At 36.1% G+C, this 18982-nt stretch overlaps 4 protein-coding genes across 8 annotated transcripts; 2 read left to right on the top strand and 2 right to left on the bottom strand.

The window, feature by feature from the left end:
• Positions 1 to 1103: 1103 nt before the first annotated feature.
• Positions 1104 to 3762, top strand: LOC106777548 (pentatricopeptide repeat-containing protein At1g09820). Of its 2 annotated transcripts, none has more exons than XM_022787413.1 (3): positions 1104 to 1243; positions 1565 to 1668; positions 2017 to 3762. In XM_022787413.1, exons 2-3 carry the CDS (start codon positions 1635 to 1637, stop codon positions 3693 to 3695), a joined length of 1713 nt encoding a protein of 570 aa, XP_022643134.1. In that variant the 5' UTR covers positions 1104 to 1243; positions 1565 to 1634; the 3' UTR covers positions 3696 to 3762. The 2 variants fall into 2 exon arrangements, with proteins under 2 accessions (XP_022643134.1, XP_014520641.1); XM_014665155.2 differs by having other exon boundaries at positions 1978 to 3762.
• Positions 1241 to 18879, top strand: LOC106777550 (pentatricopeptide repeat-containing protein At1g09820-like). 4 transcript variants are annotated; one of them, XR_002670030.1, is made up of 3 exons: positions 1241 to 1361; positions 17247 to 17557; positions 17881 to 18255. XR_002670030.1 is itself a non-coding variant. In XM_022787414.1 (3 exons), exons 2-3 carry the CDS (start codon positions 17524 to 17526, stop codon positions 18738 to 18740), a joined length of 387 nt encoding a protein of 128 aa, XP_022643135.1. In that variant the 5' UTR covers positions 1241 to 1361; positions 17247 to 17523; the 3' UTR covers positions 18741 to 18879. The 4 variants fall into 4 exon arrangements, 2 of the variants coding, with proteins under 2 accessions (XP_022643135.1, XP_022643136.1); XR_001376964.2 differs by having other exon boundaries at positions 17867 to 18255; XM_022787414.1 differs by lacking the exon at positions 17881 to 18255 and adding an exon at positions 18388 to 18879.
• LOC106777549 (40S ribosomal protein S30) lies at positions 5023 to 5835 on the bottom strand. The gene is made up of 3 exons (XM_014665157.2): positions 5675 to 5835; positions 5447 to 5584; positions 5023 to 5315 (listed from the first exon to the last, which is right to left on the bottom strand). Exons 1-3 carry the CDS (start codon positions 5676 to 5678, stop codon positions 5269 to 5271), a joined length of 189 nt encoding a protein of 62 aa, XP_014520643.1. The 5' UTR covers positions 5679 to 5835; the 3' UTR covers positions 5023 to 5268.
• Positions 11690 to 16510, bottom strand: LOC106777547 (AP-5 complex subunit beta-1). The gene is made up of 5 exons (XM_014665152.2): positions 14887 to 16510; positions 14277 to 14716; positions 12591 to 14128; positions 11989 to 12050; positions 11690 to 11893 (listed from the first exon to the last, which is right to left on the bottom strand). The coding sequence occupies exons 1-3, from the start codon at positions 16291 to 16293 to the stop codon at positions 12658 to 12660; spliced, it is 3318 nt and encodes a 1105-aa protein (XP_014520638.1). The 5' UTR covers positions 16294 to 16510; the 3' UTR covers positions 11690 to 11893; positions 11989 to 12050; positions 12591 to 12657.
• Positions 18880 to 18982: the final 103 nt, after the last annotated feature.

Below are 18982 nucleotides of genomic sequence, written 5' to 3'. Positions count from 1 at the left end.
AATTAAATAATAAAATATTTTAAATCAAACAATTCATTTCAAATAAAAACAACCAAAAATAAATAAAATAAAATCGTAAAACAAAATTAAAAAAAAAAAAATAAGGCATGTATCGGATATGGGAAACCGATAGAGCCTACATCGGATATTGAGAGCCGATGCTGGCTGTATTGGTTTCCCATATCTGATACATGCCTATCGCAATTCGAATAACTGAAGCATGGATAGATAAACGAAATCGGACAAATCTAAAAAATTTCTAATCATCCAATTTATTTATCTAGTCTATAGACATGCTAGAAAAATGCAAAAAGCAGCAAAAAAAAAATTAAAAACATAAACCAACCTGTAACCGGAGGAAGAAAAAGACGAGTCTGGGAAACACTGGGAAACACACAACAAAGAAGAGACTAAAATGTTAAAATGAGAGTGTGCACAAGACAACAAAAGAAAAATCAAATCTGAAGAATCCAGTGTGAGTCCAGTGTTTTTTACCTCCGTTGCAGAAAAAAAAAGCTTGCTTGCGAGGATGACAGTGGTGGCTGCTGTGCTGGAAAAATATAAATTTTAAGTTGTGTTCTCTGACTGTAGTCTTTGAGAAGGAGAAAAGAAAGTAAAAAAGCTTGAGAAAGGAGATGAGGGATGCTGGGTAATGGTGCTGTGAGAGGAAGGATGCTGGGAAAGATAATGGTGTTCTGTGAGAGTGAATTCCGATACTCTCTCTCAAATTCAATATGATCACACTCTCTCTCTCTGAAATTTAATCTGCTGCACTGAATCTTTGACCACCTTTAAAGATTAAACAGATTTTAAAAATTAAAATACATTTTTAATTAGGGTTAAAATTGGAATTTTATTAAAGTTTGGAGGTGTAGGATGAAATGCTTGGAGGTGAAGGATGAAACACCCTTACATGAAAAGGGTGATTTTGGGCTTGGGCCTGTGTTTAAGTTAAGCTGTGCGTTTTGGCAAATGACTTTGCTGCCTTTGAAGGGGTCCAGACTGCGCGTCTCATTTGGAAGAGAAGGAAAACCCAGCAGCGAAGGTTCTAGAGAACGCGAGAAAGAAAGAAGAGAACGAGGGAGAAAGAAGCTTGGCTTGTGCTCGTGTGCCACTTACCCAGAGAGAGGGAAGCCAAACCAGGGTACGTGCAGAGGAGATCGAATCGGCGGAGGGCTGAAGGTGCTGCTCAAAGCGAAATGAAGAGAGGCCGTCCGAAGAGTTTGAAGCGTCGAAAGTCAAGGTTTCCCGTTCCCTTTTCCTTTTTTTTTTCTTTCCTTCTGTTTTTGGACCCTATAAAAGGGCATGTAAATAGCTAGACAGTGTGTAACGTGGAGGGTGACAGACTCCACACGGGAGAGGTTGAACTATACAAAGTGTACTAAACCATCAAACAAGAAAACATTAATGAAACACTGATCATCGAAAACAAATTCAATCGTTTCTAGTGAATAAAAAATATGCATAGTTTGATTTGCTCTGACGATATATATCAATTAACTGTGCTTTTTTTATTAGTTCTGACGTATTATTCTGTTTCTAATACAAACACAACTCATTGCAGTTTATGTTTGCCATCAATGACGATCTCTAGTATTTATTAACTGACCTTCAAGGGAAGGATTCAGTGAGCAATGGTTATAGACAAATTTACTGGATCTGTTAAAGGTAAGAAAACTTTTTCCATCCATAAGTTGTAACTGTGCTTCAACATATCTATAAAATAGTAAATAATCCTTGTGATGCTTAGGATTTGATTATTTTTTTTTAAACCTTCATATTTTTTTATTGTTATTATTACATCAAAATTTTATCTGCTTGACGTTTTCTTTTGACTGGGCTCTCTTTGTTTCCATCAACTATTGATAACTGACAATATCATTAATTACTCAATATCATTAACTACTCAATATCTCTCCTCATCAGCATATAATTTAGTTATCCATCTTGTGCTCTATATTCTTTTTTAACTCACAGGTTTAGCCTTTCAGTCGTTGAACATATCTACAATTTCAGAGCTGTTGAGTAAACAACACTGGTCAGAGCTCAGACCCCTTTTTAGAACAACTAAACCTGCAATATTCATTGACCAATTGTTCAATGCGGGGGTTGATTCAGAGCTTGTTTTAAGGTTCTTTCAGTGGTCTCAGAAAGAGTTTAGAATTTCATATGGTCTTGAAACTACTGCCAAAATTTTACATCTTCTAGCAAATTCAAAAAGGTACTCTAAGGTCAGGTCCTTTTTGGATAAATTTGTGAAGAACGAGAAACATACAGTTTCTTCTATTTTCCACTCTCTCTTGTCTGTTAGTGTCCGGCCGTATACAAATGCTCTAATAATTGATATGTTGATCCTAGCATATGCAAGAAATTTGCAAATTCGTGCTGCCTGTGAAACATTTAGGCAATCTCATGATTATGGATATAAGTTATCACTGATTTCATGCAATTCGTTGTTGAGTGGTCTGGTGAAGGAGAATGATACAGGAGAAATGGAATACGTGTACAAGGAAATGGTAAAGAGGAGAATTCTGCCTAACTTGACAACATTTAATATTTATATCAATGGTCTCTGTAAAGCTGGTAAGTTGAATAAGGCAGAGGATGTCCTTGAAGACATTAAAGCCTGGGGATTTTCTCCAAATGTAGTTACTTATAACACTCTGATTCATGGGCATTGCAAGAAGGGCAGTGCTGGAAAAATGTACAGAGCTGATGCCATTTTGAAGGAAATGCTTGCTAATAAAATTTCCCCAAATGAGAGATCCTTTAATTCTCTTATTGATGGTTTTTGTAAGGATGAGAATGTGTTGGCTGCAAAAAAGGCTTTAGAAGAGATGCAAAGACTGGGACTAAAACCTAATTTAGTTACTTATAATTCGCTGATAAATGGTTTATCTAATAACGGGAAGCTAGATGAGGCCATTGCTTTGTGGGATAAGATGGATGACTTAGGTTTGAAGCCAAATATTGTTACTTATAATGTTCTTATTAACTGGCTTTGTAAGAGGAAGATGACGTGGGAAGCAAGAAAACTCTTTGATGATATAGCTAAGCAAGGTTTGGTACCCAATGCAATAACATTTAATACATTGATTGATGCATTCTGCAAAGACGGGATGGTGGAAGAGGCATTTGCTCTGCATAAATCGATGCTAGAAGAAGGGATTATTCCAAATGTTTCAACCTATAATACCTTAATTGCAGGTTTGTGCAGGAACCAGAACGGGAGAGCTGCAAAGGATCTTCTTAATGAAATGCTGACCTATGGCCTAAAAGCTGATGTTATAACATATAACATCTTAATAGATGGATGTTGCAAAGACAATGAATCAAGTAAGGCAGAAAAATTACTTGGTGAAATGCTCAACGTCGGTGTCAAGCCTAATCATATAACGTATAATACTTTGATGGATGGATATTGCATGGAGGGAAATGTGAAGGCGGCATTGAAGGTCAGGACCCAGATGGAGAAAGAAGGGAAGTGGGCAAATGTTGTTACTTATAATGTACTGATTAAAGGATTTTGTAGAACAGGTAAGCTAGAGGATGCAAACAGGCTTCTTAATGAGATGTTGGAAAAAGGTTTGAATCCGAATCGAGTTACCTACGATATTGTAAGAATGGAAATGTTGGATAAAGGTTTTATTCCAGACATAGAAGGGCATTTATATAATATTTCTAGCATGTCTTGACATGAAAGAAATTTCATTTTTAGTGTAAGCGTTGGGTTTCATGAAAAAAATTTACTGAATTGGTATATATATTTAGAAAGTTTACAAATCTTATTTTCGGCCTTTTTCTCTCTTGGACAAGTGTTATACCGCGTTACCTTGTCGAGTAGTAAAGTTGAAGGTTGGCAACTTGGCATTAATGTTACGATTTTGACAGCATGAATTGACATGCATTTACATTGAAAAAGACTGATTTTTGTTAGAAAGGTTTATTTGAACGGTGAAATAATGTTATATTTAGACCTGTAACTTTAACTATGACGTGAACAACTTCCTGGGTAGAAAACATCAATTGTTCGGCCACATGATGGAAGAAAGCGTTAGAGTGTTTGTTTCAAGTTATCTAATTTTATTCCTAGGTAGAACATTAGGAATAACTTTATAAAATACTTTAAAAGACGCTTGATTAAAATAATAAAGTATGTGCGGATATTTTTATATTTCCAGAATAATTAAAATGTGTTTGGTTAGCAACATATTTTGTTAGTAACACATTGGAGTTACAAAATACCTCTATGTAAAAGATATTTCTGTTTCTGCATTAACAGAAAAAAAATATTATAATTATTATAATTTACTTTAATGGTTTCTATTGAGGTAAGGATTTTGAAATAACCAATAAAGAGAATCCACACCCCAACACCCACGTAAGTTCCCCAGTTTCCATTTCTAGCACTTTGACATCTCATACATCCATGCGGACCAACCACTGAGAATTGAGAAGTAACACATGACACCCTTCAAGATTTATACTCCCATCTTACAATCACTTTTCGTTAATTTTTTATTTAATAATTTAATTAACATTTTAATTAAATAACTTAACCCAATATTTTATTATTAGTTGGAGTTGTTAAATGGTTGTAACAGAGAACGTAGGGTTACAAAATAGTTTTTTTTTTCAGTTCATTTAAAAATTGAACCGTTAATACAATATAACCAAGACATCTTTTTAGGCCTCTACAGAACATTTCTTAATATGAATCGAAACACACCAATAGACATAACATTTTAGGCATCCAATTATACTGCTGAAAGCTTAAATAGAAAAGGCATATTTACAAATTTCCAAATAGAAAAGGCTGAGGTGAATCAAATTAGATACAGAGGCTGATGTGCATGTATGAAAAATATCGATCACAGTTCTCGGGTTTTTACCTAATCATAGGGTTACTCCATGCTTATTTACCATGTAAACAGATGATATCAAATTCCAAGATAAAAATTCTCAAACTTGTTACCACATAGGTGCAAAAATCTTAAGGCAGAGAAATTAAGAGGTAAAACAAGTTCAAAGGCTCTCGTTGTAGAGCATCAATGTGATTGATGGCTAAAGCCCAACCCAAAAGCACTGATTTCCTTCCGGCATGAAGTAGCAATAAACTAAGATAGAATATTAAAATTGTATTCGAAAAATCTGGCTTGATGTTTGATAAGCTAGCAATAGAACCGTTCACACAACATGATAAAAAAAAAACATAAAACAAAGATAAATCAAATAAGAAAGTAGTCACATATTCTTCAAGCCTCAACCTCACTTCTCAGACGAGTTGGGACCCCTCTTCTTGCCAAATCCCACCACTACAACAACATAAACCGAACCCCTCGTCAGAGACCGCACAATTATCCATCTTCTACTTTCGTAAGACACAAAATACCACTCAATAGTACGAAATGGGAATTGAAACGAAAATTAGGGTTTGAGAAAATACCGGCGGTGACGAATCGGCGATTGTATTGCATCCTCTTGTGGGCGCGTCCACGTGGCTTCTTCTTTTTGTCCTGCTTAGCTACTTTGGGGGTTTGGCCTCTGACTTTGCCGGCACGTGCAAGTGATCCGTGAACCTTACCTGCAAATTGCGTTATGTGTGATTCGTTGTGCACGAGAAAGAAACACAATCATACCTCATTTTCAAACGGGGAGCCACAACTAAACTCACCCATCACAACGACGATGAATTTCTCTTCTGATTACTCTATTTTCGCTTTGATCACTTGCTGCGGCAGACCCGAATCCTGAGGGAGTTATGCTATTAGCTTTGTTAGGATTTAGGGTTGGGTCGCGGGTTCAAATATCCAAAGTAGATGGGCCTGGCCTTTGCAGGTTCATTGGTCCAAAGAGACGAAAAAGGGAGGGGCTAATTCTATAGTAATTATTTAATACTGGTAAATAAGTGTATATTTTTAATTCTCCGTAGACGTAGGTTTCATATACTTGGGACTATCAAACTGCTTGTCACCCTCTTTAATCTATCATACAAAGGGGTTAATCTATTTTATTTTATCCGTGTTAAATAAATTGATATGGGTAATGTTTGATTATATCTTTGAATTTGTTTTAGTATTATTAAATATAGACATTTTTTTTAAAAATTTTATCTTTTGAGTTTAGAGTTAAAATAAATAAATAAATATATATATATATATATATATATATATATATATATAAAGAAAGATATATAGAGAGATTATATTAAAATTCATTGTAATGTGAATAATATTGAAAAATAACAAACAACAATTCGATTTAGGAATCACAATAAGTCAGGTTAGACTATGACAGTGTTTATCCAGACCTGTAACAAAAAACATTATTCATTATTCAATTTAAAAAATAAGTATTTTAAAACTTGTAAATATTGATAGATAATGTGAGTATTTTAAAAAAATATTTTACAAATTTTTAAAATAAATATAAATAATATATATATATATATAATATAATTAAATAAAATTTAAATATAATTTTAATTAAATTAAACTTAATAAAATATAAATTAATTTTAATTTTTGTAAGTAATGAATTCTTACAAGTATAGATAGTATTAGTATGATAAGATATTCGACTTGTTTAGAAATAATTATTAAAATATCTCCTATTCGCAAATAATAAATACTTAAAATATGGTTTAATACATATATTTTGGTCCCTTTTTTTAGGTATTTGGTCAAAATCATTCCATTTTTGAAAAAAAGTTTTATAAGGTCTCATATTTAATTAAAAATTGTTCATTATGGTCATTTTCGTAGATGGCGTTAAAATCTTAACGACACAGTAGTTAGCATCGCAAAACCTGTCTGAGGTGTTTATTTGGATGCTTATGGGACTCTGTCAAGTTATTTTAATATGTAAATATTTAAGAAAAAAATTAAAATGACGAAAAATAGTTTAAGTGTGGGTTAAAGTAAAAAACCCTTATCTTGATTAAGCCATTTTTGGATTTTTCGTTGTTGTAAAACTGGTGATTGTTGTTGATTCTGCTGCTGATGTTCTTGTTGTGTTATTTGGGGGTTATGGTTTAATTTGATTTTGTGTTAAATATAGATATTTTCTTCGATTGACGATGATCTTGTGAATTTCTGGGTATTTGGGGGTTAGGGTTTAAGAATTTTATTGCAATTTTTGGGTTTAACAATTTGGTGAAACTGATCTTGTAATCACTATGGCGTGGTGATTCATTGAAGGTCAAATTTGAAGAGCGTATGTACATAAGGTAAGCGTTGCTAACTCTAGCCTACTTACTTGATGTTCTTATTGTTGGATTCGGGGGTTAGGGTTTGAGGTAGAAATAGAGGGTGGAGTGAAGGTGGAGAGTGATGGTGGAGAGGAAGTGGATGGTGGAGTGGAGGTGGACAAAGATGATGGACTGGAGGTGGAAACTAATGGGGGAGAGGATGTGGATGGTGGAGTAGAGGTGGACAAAGATGGTGGAATGGAGGTGGAAACTAATGGTGGAAACTAAGTCGGATATCTATCATGTTTTTTTCGCCGATATCCATTTGGGACCAAAGTACACAGTTTTAAATTGAAAAGGGGACCACATTGCACATTTTTTGACCAAAGGGGAAACTAAATTTAACATTACATATAAACACCTGAACGTTAACATTGAGCTTCACCTTCACATTATTTATGCATTTATGGCCTGTGCAATTTACAGGTTGGTGCCCATGGATGCTACTTGCGAACTAGGGTTTCTGCGATTTGGGTAGTGATTATGTATGTTTATGGTTTGTTGCAAGGGTGAATTGGGTTTCTAGGTGTTGCGATTGCGATTTTCTTACTCATATTTGGGTTGGAATTTCTGGTTTGCAAGTTAGGGATTTCGATTCAGTTCTTGCTTAATGGTGGTTAGGGGCAACGCATGGTGGAGATTTTACCCTAATTACTGGCGACACGATTTAGGGTTTCATGGTGGCTAGGGTTTGATTTCTGGGTTTTTTGTTGTTTTTCTCTGCTTCGAATCGTAGGTTTGTGTTGATGATGGTGACGACGGCATGGTGGTCTCAGGGTTTGGTGGCGGCACATTTCGTTCTGCAGTAATGGTAACAACACTGATTAGAACACCATTTTCACTACAATGTTGAACCCATAAATGTCGAAATCGCTCTTATATAAGGGTAATTTTCTTTAACCCAGACTTAAACCTACCACCTACCTTACATCATTTTATTTTATTTTTAAACATTTACACAGTGCAACCTCTTCACAGTGTCACGTAAGCTTCAATTTAACAGCTCATCAACGTTTGGCCACGCTAGCATCTAAGCTTCAATTTAACAGCTCATCAACGTTTGGCCACGCTAGCATCTGCACCGTTATTATTTTAACGTCGTCTGCCAAAAGGACGATATTGAACAATTTTTAATGAAATATAGGACCTTAGTGCACTTTTTTCAAAGATGAGGCTATTTTGAACCAAACCACCATAAGAAGGGACCAAATGATGTATTAAACCTTTAAAATATCAACTGTATATTGCAAATTTTATTCTTGTACATGTATTTTTTTATTCCTAAATAGATCTATATTTCAATAATTTAAACATATTTTTAAATTAGTCTTTTTGGCAAGTAAGATGTTTGAAGAAAATTATGTAAACCTTAGAGACTATACTTTTAATTAGTTTGTTAATGCATTTATTACTTTTTCTTAGAGACTATACTTTTAACGACAATAGCATTACTAATAAAGGTCGGAAGTCCTCTCTTATGTTACCTATTTGAAGTGTCTGTATTGATGTCTCTTCAAGATTAAAAAAATAAACCATTTTATGAGATTTTAGAGATTTTTAACTAAATTCATCCTAAATTGGAAGTAAACACAGCTTCTTAAGATGAAAGTGATAAGGAGATGCTTGAAAAACTAGTGAATATTTGACAATACAAAGTTTCAAAATTAAGTTTCAAATTGCAAAAATCATCATTAACACTAAAAATTTTAAAACAGCAATATCTTCTGAACCCTTCTAACATGGTAGATCAGCAGTGTCATAATTTTCAAGGTATACAGAAAAACCATATTTTCAAGAAAATGAAACGGATCACCCACTAAGTCGTCAAACCTTATTTTCTTGTGAGCAATCTGAATTTTACCCACTGGCAAGAGCAATTCTACGTGCAACAGCTGATCAAAACGAAAGATGCATAATGATCTATCCTTTTAGGTTAAAACCATTTAGACATTCTTATTTTCGTATGGTATTTCCAATTTGGTCCCTTTCTTTTAAACCTTCCTAATTGAGTCTTTATAAGTGTTAATTTGAAACAAATTAGCCCCTGCCGTTAAAAATTGTTAACGGTGTTAAAATTGTGCAGAGGAGAATGGGAAAAATTTGAACACCTCTGCACAATTTGAATACCTCTGCACAATTTTAACATCTCAAAAGGAGAATTTTAACCACGTCATCTACCCATCTCTGCACAATTTTAACACAGTTAATGATTTTTAACGGCATGGGTTAATTTGTTTGAAATTAGTAGTTATAAGAACTCAATTGAAAAGGTTTAAAAAAAGAAGACCAAATTGAGAATACCTTACAAAAATAAGTACGTCTAAATGGTTTTAACCATCCTTTTACGTCAATTTTGGTCACGCTTTAGAATTCTCTCCACCAACTTCTTGCGCTTTACCAGGGTTCTTTCCTAGAATTACAACATCAAGAAACAGAACATTATACTGAGAATCAAATTATTAATATCAAGCTGGGATGCTTGATTATCCATTGGGCTACTAGATAATCTTGAAAGTCAATGTAATTTTGAGTTTTATAATTTTTTTTATTTTAATTAAATATATAAAATGATGATTTATATAAGATGTAATGAATAACAAAAGATGTAATGAATCGATGGGAAATAGATATTGGATAAGATTAATATAACTTAACAATCTTGGATGAACGTGCTCCATGAACTTGTAGAAGGGTGTTAAAAAAGGAGATAATTCTGCATGGCATCAGCTACAATTTTTTCTACCTACAAGTCAAAGCATTATTCAAACAAGGAAACTGGATTTTTATTACACAGATAATAATAGCACCCATAAATGTCATAAGTCCAACCCTCTTGGCTTTGACCCTACAACCTTTACTATCTGCTAACCCTCTTGACATTCTACCTTCTCTTCCAAGGATGATGGCATAGGGTGGGAAATATATTTTAATGCAGCTCAGTTTCTTTATGACAAATAGGTATAAAGACGAAGGAATCAAGACATGCTTGTCGCATTTCGGTTTCTTTTTTTTTTTCTTATCAGATCCGGTGTTTACAAAATGCTTGTTGATGTGGTTCCTATTTATGTTTCAGAGTGATTCCTTTGAAGAAAGCTGCTGAAGAAAAGATTCGGGCAATGCGTGCAGCTGCAGCAGCCAGTTTTAAGTCACTGCTTTGAGAGCTGGGAGATATATCTTTTAACTCGCGTTGATACAGGGTCTGTGTGTTGTCAATAAGTGCTAAGAGATAAATAACTTCTGGGATATTTTCATTTGCTATAGTGTTTATATGTGCTTTATAATTATGTTCTTAACTGATAATTGTAACAGTGACAATTGAATACGGAGAGGGTTCAATAACAGCATGAGTATTGTGTGCCACTTCAAGATCAGTGACCATTGTGATTTGGCCAGCACGGTGTTTGATCTTAAAAAACTAACAGTAATGGACATAAAATGGGTTTAGTGAAAATCACAAATAAATTTTATTACGTAAAAAACAAAACAATACAATCAATATTCCAAGATATGCAAGTAGCACATAAGGAAATTTCTAATAAAGACTATGAAAAGAGAAAGCTCCCAAAGGCACTCCGAAGACAAAAAATACTACAAAATATTTTACTGCAGTTTTCTGTTATCCACTTTGCCATATACTTCATTTTCTCTCACCTTCAACGGGTTCCTTATGAGTACAATTACTTGTCCTTGGAATCTGAAGTGCCTTTTTTACCTCACTTTCCCTATCATTCGAATCTAATGACACCAGCCCATCTTGCCGAGTCATAATTTCTGAATAACACTCGGTGCTCACAATTCAGGGTGGTTCTCTTAGCAAAAGTCTTTACTTCTAAAATTTGCATATATAATGAACAGCGGATGGAAAAGCGTGCATACAAGAAAATGAAATGACCGAGAACATGGTTCCAATAAAAGAAAGAGAAGTCTGGACTGCAATCCAGTATGCATAGAAAATACTAAAAGACGGCCTCAGGGTCGAAGAGAAGAGTAGTAAAATGGAGTCTGTATAAAACTTCCATTGGATTCATGTCGTCGCTCGAGACGAGATAATATTTTGTATCATTGATCTCCTATCCTTTGCTAGAGATTAGGTTTCTTTACACCGTACTAAAGACTAAGTTTTAAAACGATGCTTATTAAATAATATCATGCCATTGCATAAGAACAATTTTATTGAAAAAATTACATTTACAATGTTATAATAAAAATTCATTACTTACTAGTAACAGAACAAGGTTAGAGTTTCTTGTGTTTTCGAAGTACTGGTGTCTGCGACAAAAATTTGAAGAAATATTAGACAGCAACGACTTCTGCTTTCAAAGTAATGATTTTTCTTTGAACAGAAAAAATAATTTTATTACAGAAAAAAAAGTATAATGGTACAAATGATTGAAGGATAAGCAACCCTCAAGCCTCAACAAAGATAATATAAAAAGAGGAGGAAAAGAATGGAATGCTGTAGGAGAGTTGTCCTATCCTTTGCATACCCAAATATACTGGTACCATTAAGAAGAGTTACAAGACCATGTACAACTAACAAATCCATGCCATCTAAAAACTCTGATATTGTTCCCTAAGAAGAAACGAACCACAACTTTGTCGATTATATGTCTGTGGCAAGGAAATTACCAAACAGTGTGCTACCTGTACAAGAAATAAAGCACGATTTATGCAACAAGTGGTGCAAGGCATAACAGAAATGGCAACAAACATCAAACAGAGGGAAAAGGAGAGAGTACCTTCAGGCAAAGTTTGAAACGAGGAAGACCCTTGCAAAGGCTGGAAAAAAACTTCACAAAACCTGCAAGAGACATTGTATGTTATCATTGAATTTCAATGCAATCTTAGAAATTCTAGTTTCAGTCTATGCGGATTTAAAGCTTTCCAATAGAATAATAATATTACTGAAGTGACTGTATTTTTTGAACTGCAAGATATGAAGCTATAATAGAGTTTAAGCACAACAAATGCCTTTTTCTACCAGGTGGGTTTGGCTTCATGAATTAAAAAGCTTTATTTTTATAGAACTGCAAACTCATTTATTTTGTACAAAGAATATATGCTATACCTCCAAAGGCCCAGTTTGCTAGCATATTACACATAGAAAACCAAGTTGGAGTGTAATAGTAATTCCATATCAAGTGAAAAATTGTTTCTAATTGTCATCATGGGAAAAACAATTTTGATGATACAATTATATATTTGTCTCATGAGAACAAATATCACCCAATATGGGTTCTTACAATGAATAGAAGCAAAAATGGTTTCTTATCGTACAGCATAGCTACAGTCCACTGATAAACAAACTGTGTTTTGCAAAGCAAAAGATAAAAGAACATACATTACGACAAGCTGATTCAGGATTACTCATCTTTCTGCATTCGTCCATGTAGGTGAGACATGAGCTCTTATGATAGATACAAAGCTTCTAAATAATCATCAATGTACGCTAAGCTCGGCCAATGATCAGTACGCATACGAACTAAAGTTGAAACATCTCCAACTTCCATTTGGAAAAGGAGATGGAACCGCGGTGGAAGGAATATTAGAACATGAAAACAACCTAGGTTTCTTTTCCTAGTATTGCTAATAACCCCCTTCTCATACTCTTCATCATTGTAAGTAAGACGGAGTGGACCTGTATCCTGATGAGAAACAGAACTAGCATCAGGAGAAGCATCTTCCCAAATGACATTTTGAATGATTCCCCCTTCCCATACAGCATCAATAAGTGGCTCCCCACTCACACCTACAACAAAGCGTGCCAAATGGCGCTCAGTTGCCTGGATCAAAGAGGCTGCAGGGACATCAAGAAGCTTGACAGATTGAGTTCCACCGATGGCAGCAATCCCTTTACCCCCTTTCAACTGAAAGGTCTCCCGGCCAGTGCTGGAGGATGAGCCACATGCCTCCCACAAAGTATTGAACAGGTTAAAGTTGTATCGAGGTGTTTCATCTTCTGGAATATCTGATGGGACAATAGCCTTGAGAAACATGTCTTCTATGCCTACTGTGATTCCTTGAAGTTGACCTTGGATGATTTGACCATTTTCTGCATTTGTTTCAATGTGAACATCAACTATACCTGGTGTGGGTTCCCTGGGTTCCAAATCAACTACAACAGTAGCTCTATATTTTTCCTCTTCTCTGGAATCATTGACACCAACAGGAACAATACTTAGGGAGACATTTTGAGATGCGGAATCTTTATTGTAAGGTTCACCAAGAAGAAAAGGTATACGACAGGATGGAATTGATCCATATGGTGCAGATGACGAGAAATTTAACACCGTAGCATATATAGCTGGAAGTGTGTCTATCTCTTCCGAGGATGGGACAGTTTTATCAATTCCCAACATGCGATTAAAAGTATCAGATTCAAATCTCAAACTGCATGATATTCTGACTTTGAGACCTGGCATATATCTGAAGTCGGGAATGCAGGAAAAATACTTCCTTAATGTATTCAAAATTTCTGCGACTTTAGAATCCATAACACGGAGTGGCTCTTGTGGCTGATTTATCCTTCTAGTTTCAGGAATGATCTGTGTATTGGAACTGTCAGAAATTTCCTTTTCCTCACCAGGAGCTTTGAAATCTCTGATGCTCTCCAGATAAGTGGGATTGGCGTTACTAACAACTAAATTTGACAACGACAGAGACCAAAATTGTTTGACTAGCAATGGGCGCAAACGCTCAAGGTGAATGCAGGATGATAAGTTTTTAAATGACTTGAATTTCTGAGAAGGTCGAGGAGACTGAACGTTAAAAAATGAGGTTGGATGTGAAGATGGCGAAATTCCAAGGATCATGTCCCCGAGGTTCAGGATGTCTCTAAGCTTCTTCCCTGGAATACAGACCAGCATACGCAAGTAAATCCTGAAAAATACCGTACATCAGCACAGGCAGGCAATAACTTTTACAGACCCTCTAAACCTTCCAGTTATCTTCAATTTCAAGATATAATTCATAAGCCAGAGGACAAAATTAGAAAATATGTTATGTCAAAGGCAGCACCATGCAATACCTTGAATTATCACGGACCTCCAGATCAGGAAAACATAGACATGTAAATGCAAGCAGCCGAGACAATCTAAGGAACAATCTAGAGCTATGATGGCGCATAAGCATAGTTCGGCAAATTGCAAGAGCTCTGCTTCCCTGGGACCAAGATTTCATCCCTGTATCTGGGCCATGTTTCTCCACAAGGAAAATCATGAAATTCGTAAGCAGCTCTAACAATCCACGAGGGGGTATAGTCTGATTTTCAGCAATTCTATCAAATATTGGGAAGCAATAAACCAACTTATAATCCATTATCACTTTGGGAAGCAAGTGCTCATCAAATTTCTGAAGTAAGCACTCACCCAACCAAGAATGCTTTTGACAAGAGAGTAACCGGTCAACAAATGCTACGACAACAGGAACCAATCTTCTACTTTCCAACATCATGTTCACAAGAAACCCCTGGAAAACAAAACAAAGAAACTTGAATACATCATGCCTAAACCACAGCAGTGATAAAAGAAATGAGTCAGCATCAGCAATTAACCACGGAATCTGAACTTTTCAGTTACTAACATACACGGGGCCCTATAACTAGAACGCAACTTCTAAAATAGAAACATCATTAGCACCTGCAAAGTGCGAAAAATGGCAGAGTCCAACAGATTTCTGGCGGTGGAAGGATCGTTGTCAGAATGAGAAGAAGAAGCAATCAGAAACTTATGGAAGGTGCGGAATGCAACAGCAGTCTCGGTGCTCGTGGGAGGAAGCCATTTGAAAGAAGAGACACAAACAAGACCATTTTCAAACAGCTTCACTGGATCAATCAACTCATCAGAACCACTTTTCTGCCTCAACACATTAGCACAAACCGAGGAAAACGCAAGAAGGTCAAGCTTCAAGGCTTTCAAAGCCAGAGGATCAAACAAAGCGGGATAAAAAGTGGAGCACAATTCGATGGTGGGCTTCGTCTTCTCGAAAATGAACTGATTGAGACCCAACAACCAGTGGATAGCCAACAAGCGAAACACCAAAAAATGCTGAGATTCTCTCGAAATCAACAAGATCCTGCGAGAAACCTCTCCCTCTTGACCTTCAAAGGCCTCCAAGAAATGCACATACATTCTCAAAACAGCATGGCACAGAACAGGGTCAAAGGAATGAATCATCCCGAACACCTGCACCTTCAGCATGGAAGGTTGCAATTCCAATGCCAAAGCCACGGGAATTATCATAGACACAAACTCCATAATCCCGCAAGGAGTCATCACATGCGGCCACTCCAGCAAAAATGACAACGCCCTCCTCAACTCCTTCACATTCAATCCCGAACCTGACTCCGAACCTGAACCCGAATCCGTCACACAGTTCGGCGCGTAGAAAGGGATCATCGGAACCGATGTGTTGAGAATCGAAACGCTGAGTTTCCGAGCGACGATGCTGTGAATCACCGATGTGAAGAGCAAGAGGTAAGACTGCGAAGCGTGAGTTCGCTCGCTCTGGCACAAACTCCACAGGTGTCCAACCACATCGGAGAGCAATCCCGGTTTCCATCGCTCCAGTTCCCTCAGGCATTCGCACGCCACGCCGCGCGTTTGCCGGTCCGAACCGAAATTAGGACGGTTTACAACTGTCAGCAGCAGCTCGACCAGGTTAGTCTCCGTTTCGGCCTCGACGGCAACGTTTTCCGATGTGCAGATGAGAATCGAGGTAGCGGAGACCATGAACTGGTCTTTGAAGGCGGAAGCGGCAACGTCGAGCGGCGCTTGGACAACGGCTTTGAGCGCTTCGACGAGGCGATGAAGATGGTGGTGGGAGGTGAGGAAGGAGAGGGAGAATTCGTCGAGGAAGACAAGGAGTTGGAGCTTGAGAAAGAGAGGGAAGTCCTTGCGGAGAAGAGAGGAGAGGAGAAGATCGAAGAGAGGATCCAGAGAGGTCCATTTGTGCTGGACGCCATTCTGGAAGTCCTCGATTAGGGTTTCCCACTCTTGAGATGTCAGAGGCTTCGACGGTGGTGGTGCCGCCGCTTTCTCCGCCATGCCGTTCACGCTTCGGCGTAGCTGCTTATCTCGTCACTTTACCCATTAAAATAAAAAACTGGACCTGGACTCTGGTTACTTTGGATATTTGAACCCGCGACCCAACCCTAAATCCTAACAATACTAATAGCATAACTCCCTCAGAATTCGAGTCTGCCGCAGCAAGTGATCGAAGCGAAAATAGAGAAATTCATAGTCATGGGTGAGTTTAGTTATGGCTCCTGTTTGAAAATGAGGTATGACAGTGTTTCTTTCTCGTGCACACCGAATCACACATAACGCAAGGTTAGTCACGTAATTTTACAAAAAAAAAAAACTCTGGGCCGGCATGTAGGAAAAGAAAACTCTGGTTACTAACCATTTTTGTTATGGAAAAAGTTCTTTTGTTATATTCAACAACTTGTGTGCTTGGCTTATAAATTATGGGCATCATTTTTTGTTGTCCAAAACACCCTGTAGTTCCGTTTTGAGGCACCTAAATCAGAAAAAATCTAGGGCACACAATTGCTTTGTTCCTCAAAGCAGCTAGGGGCGATGTTGAAAACTACCCATTCTCGGTACCAAGCCACTGCAGACTGTTCACAATTTCATCCTCTTGGGTGTGTGTGCTCTGATATAATTTTCTAAATTTATCTTCTTTCATTTGTTGTGTGATGCTATAATAATTTATATTTTCTATTTTTTTCTTTTTGCTATGTTATGTCATTCTCCTCCATTCACGTATTGTTGTTTTTGGTACAATTTTGGTTTTATATTGCGTCTTTAAACGATTATGAGATATAATCTGTGTTTTGTTGCATGAGTAATGGGCTTTAAATTATTATATAACCTCAATGCCATATTATTGATGGTGTGTTATACGTGTATGACACAGTATGATGTAATTTCCTTTACTTTTAGTTACGAGTTTATGTAAATTATGGTGTTTGACAACCTTGGCAATACTGATAAAGGTTGAACTATACAAAGTGTACTAAACCATTAAACAAGAAAACATTAATGAAACACTGATCATCGAAAACAAATTCAATCATTTCTAGTGAATAAAAAATATGCATAATTTGATTTGCTCTGACGATATATACCAATTAACTGTGGTTTTTTTATTAGTTCTGTCTGATGTATTATTCTGTTTCTAATACAAACACAACTCATTGCAGTTTATGTTTGCCATCAATGACGATCTCTAGTATTTATTAACTGACCTTCAAGGGAAGGATTCAGTGAGCAATGGTTATAGACAAATTTACTGGATCTGTTAAAGGTAAGAAAACTTTTTCCATCCATAAGTTGTAACTGTGCTTCAACATATATCTATAAAATAGTAAATAATCCTTGTGATGCTTAGGATTTGATTATTTTTTTTAAACCTTCATATTTTTTTATTGCTATTATTACATCAAAATTTTATCTGCTTGATATGTTTTCTTTTGACTGGGCTCTCATGTTTCCATCAACTCTATAACTGACAATATCATTAATTACTCAATATCATTAACTACTCAATATCTCTCCTCATCAGCATATAATTTAGTTATCCATCTTGTGCTCTATATTCTTTTTTAACTCACAGGTTTAGCCTTTCAGTCGTTGAACATATCTACAATTTCAGAGCTGTTGAGTAAACAACACTGGTCAGAGCTCAGACCCAGTTTTAGAACAACTAAACCTGCAATATTCATTGACCAATTGTTCAATGCGGGGGTTGATTCAGAGCTTGTTTTAAGGTTCTTTCAGTGGTCTCAGAAAGAGTTCAGAATTTCATATGGTCTTGAAACTACTGCCAAAAATTTACATCTTCTAGCAAATTCAAAAAGGTACTCAAAAGTCAGGTCCTTTTGGATAAATTTGTGAAGAACGAGAAACATACAGTTTCTTCTATTTTTCACTCTCTCTGATGACGTGCGAAGCAAGAAAACTCTTTGATGATATAGCTAAGCAAGATTTGGTACCCAGTGCAATAACATTTAATACATTGATTGATTGATGCATTCTGCAAAGACGGGATGGTGGAAGACGCATTTGCTCTGCATAAATCGATGCTAGAAGAAGGGATTATTCCAAATGTTTCAACCTATAATACCTTAATTGCAGGTCTGTGCAGGAACCAGAACGGGAGAGCTGCAAAGGATCTTCTTAATGAAATGCTGACCTATGGCCTGAAAGCTGATGTTATAACATATAACATCTTAATAGATGGATGTTGCAAAGACAATGAATCGAGTAAGGCGGAAAAATTACTTGGTGAAATGCTCAACGTCGGTGTCGAACCTAATCATATAACGTATAATACTTTGATGGATGGATATTGCATGGAGGGAAATGTGAAGGCAGCATTGAAGGTCATGACCCAGATGGAGAAAGAAAGGGAAGTGGGCAAATGTTGTTACTATTATAATGTACCGATTAAAGGATTTTGTAGATGGCTACATAAGTTAATTGCATAAATAATATACTTACATTTTCTAAATTTTTCTTTTGTTTTTAAAATTGTGATTTAAATTACATAAATGTATCTTCTTTCAATAACAAGCTGTAATAGTACAAACCATAACTTGACAGACACTATGGTATATTTTATCTTTACATGTTCAATATTTATATTGCTTATCTAAATTATTGTTCATCCATTACATCAACTCAGTTTTTTCAATTGATCAAATTACTGTTTAAAGAAGTTATCGATTAC

This window comes from Vigna radiata, chromosome 11, assembly GCF_000741045.1.
Source record: "Vigna radiata var. radiata cultivar VC1973A chromosome 11, Vradiata_ver6, whole genome shotgun sequence".
Classification (NCBI taxonomy): Eukaryota; Viridiplantae; Streptophyta; class Magnoliopsida; order Fabales; family Fabaceae; genus Vigna; species Vigna radiata.
Note: the sequence above shows the minus strand (reverse complement) of the source record. Positions and strands in the feature narration are given on the sequence as shown.

Coding starts and splice junctions, on each gene's coding strand:
- LOC106777550 (XM_022787414.1), top strand. CDS start 17,524: ATGGTTATAGACAAATTTACTGGATCTGTTAAAG. Junction 17,558..18,387: donor ATTTACTGGATCTGTTAAAG/GTAAGAAAACTT, acceptor CCTTAATTGCAG/GTCTGTGCAGGAACCAGAAC.
- LOC106777547 (XM_014665152.2), bottom strand. CDS start 16,293: ATGGCGGAGAAAGCGGCGGCACCACCACCGTCGAAGCCTCTGACATCT. Junction 14,717..14,886: donor CCATTTTTCGCACTTTGCAG/GTGCTAATGATG, acceptor TTTGTTTTCCAG/GGGTTTCTTGTGAACATGAT. Junction 14,129..14,276: donor GAGGTCCGTGATAATTCAAG/GTATTGCATGGT, acceptor GGTATTTTTCAG/GATTTACTTGCGTATGCTGG.
- LOC106777548 (XM_014665155.2), top strand. CDS start 1,635: ATGGTTATAGACAAATTTACTGGATCTGTTAAAG. Junction 1,669..1,977: donor ATTTACTGGATCTGTTAAAG/GTAAGAAAACTT, acceptor TTTAACTCACAG/GTTTAGCCTTTCAGTCGTTG.
- LOC106777549 (XM_014665157.2), bottom strand. Junction 5,316..5,446: donor TCGCCGATTCGTCACCGCCG/GTATTTTCTCAA, acceptor ATGTTGTTGTAG/TGGTGGGATTTGGCAAGAAG.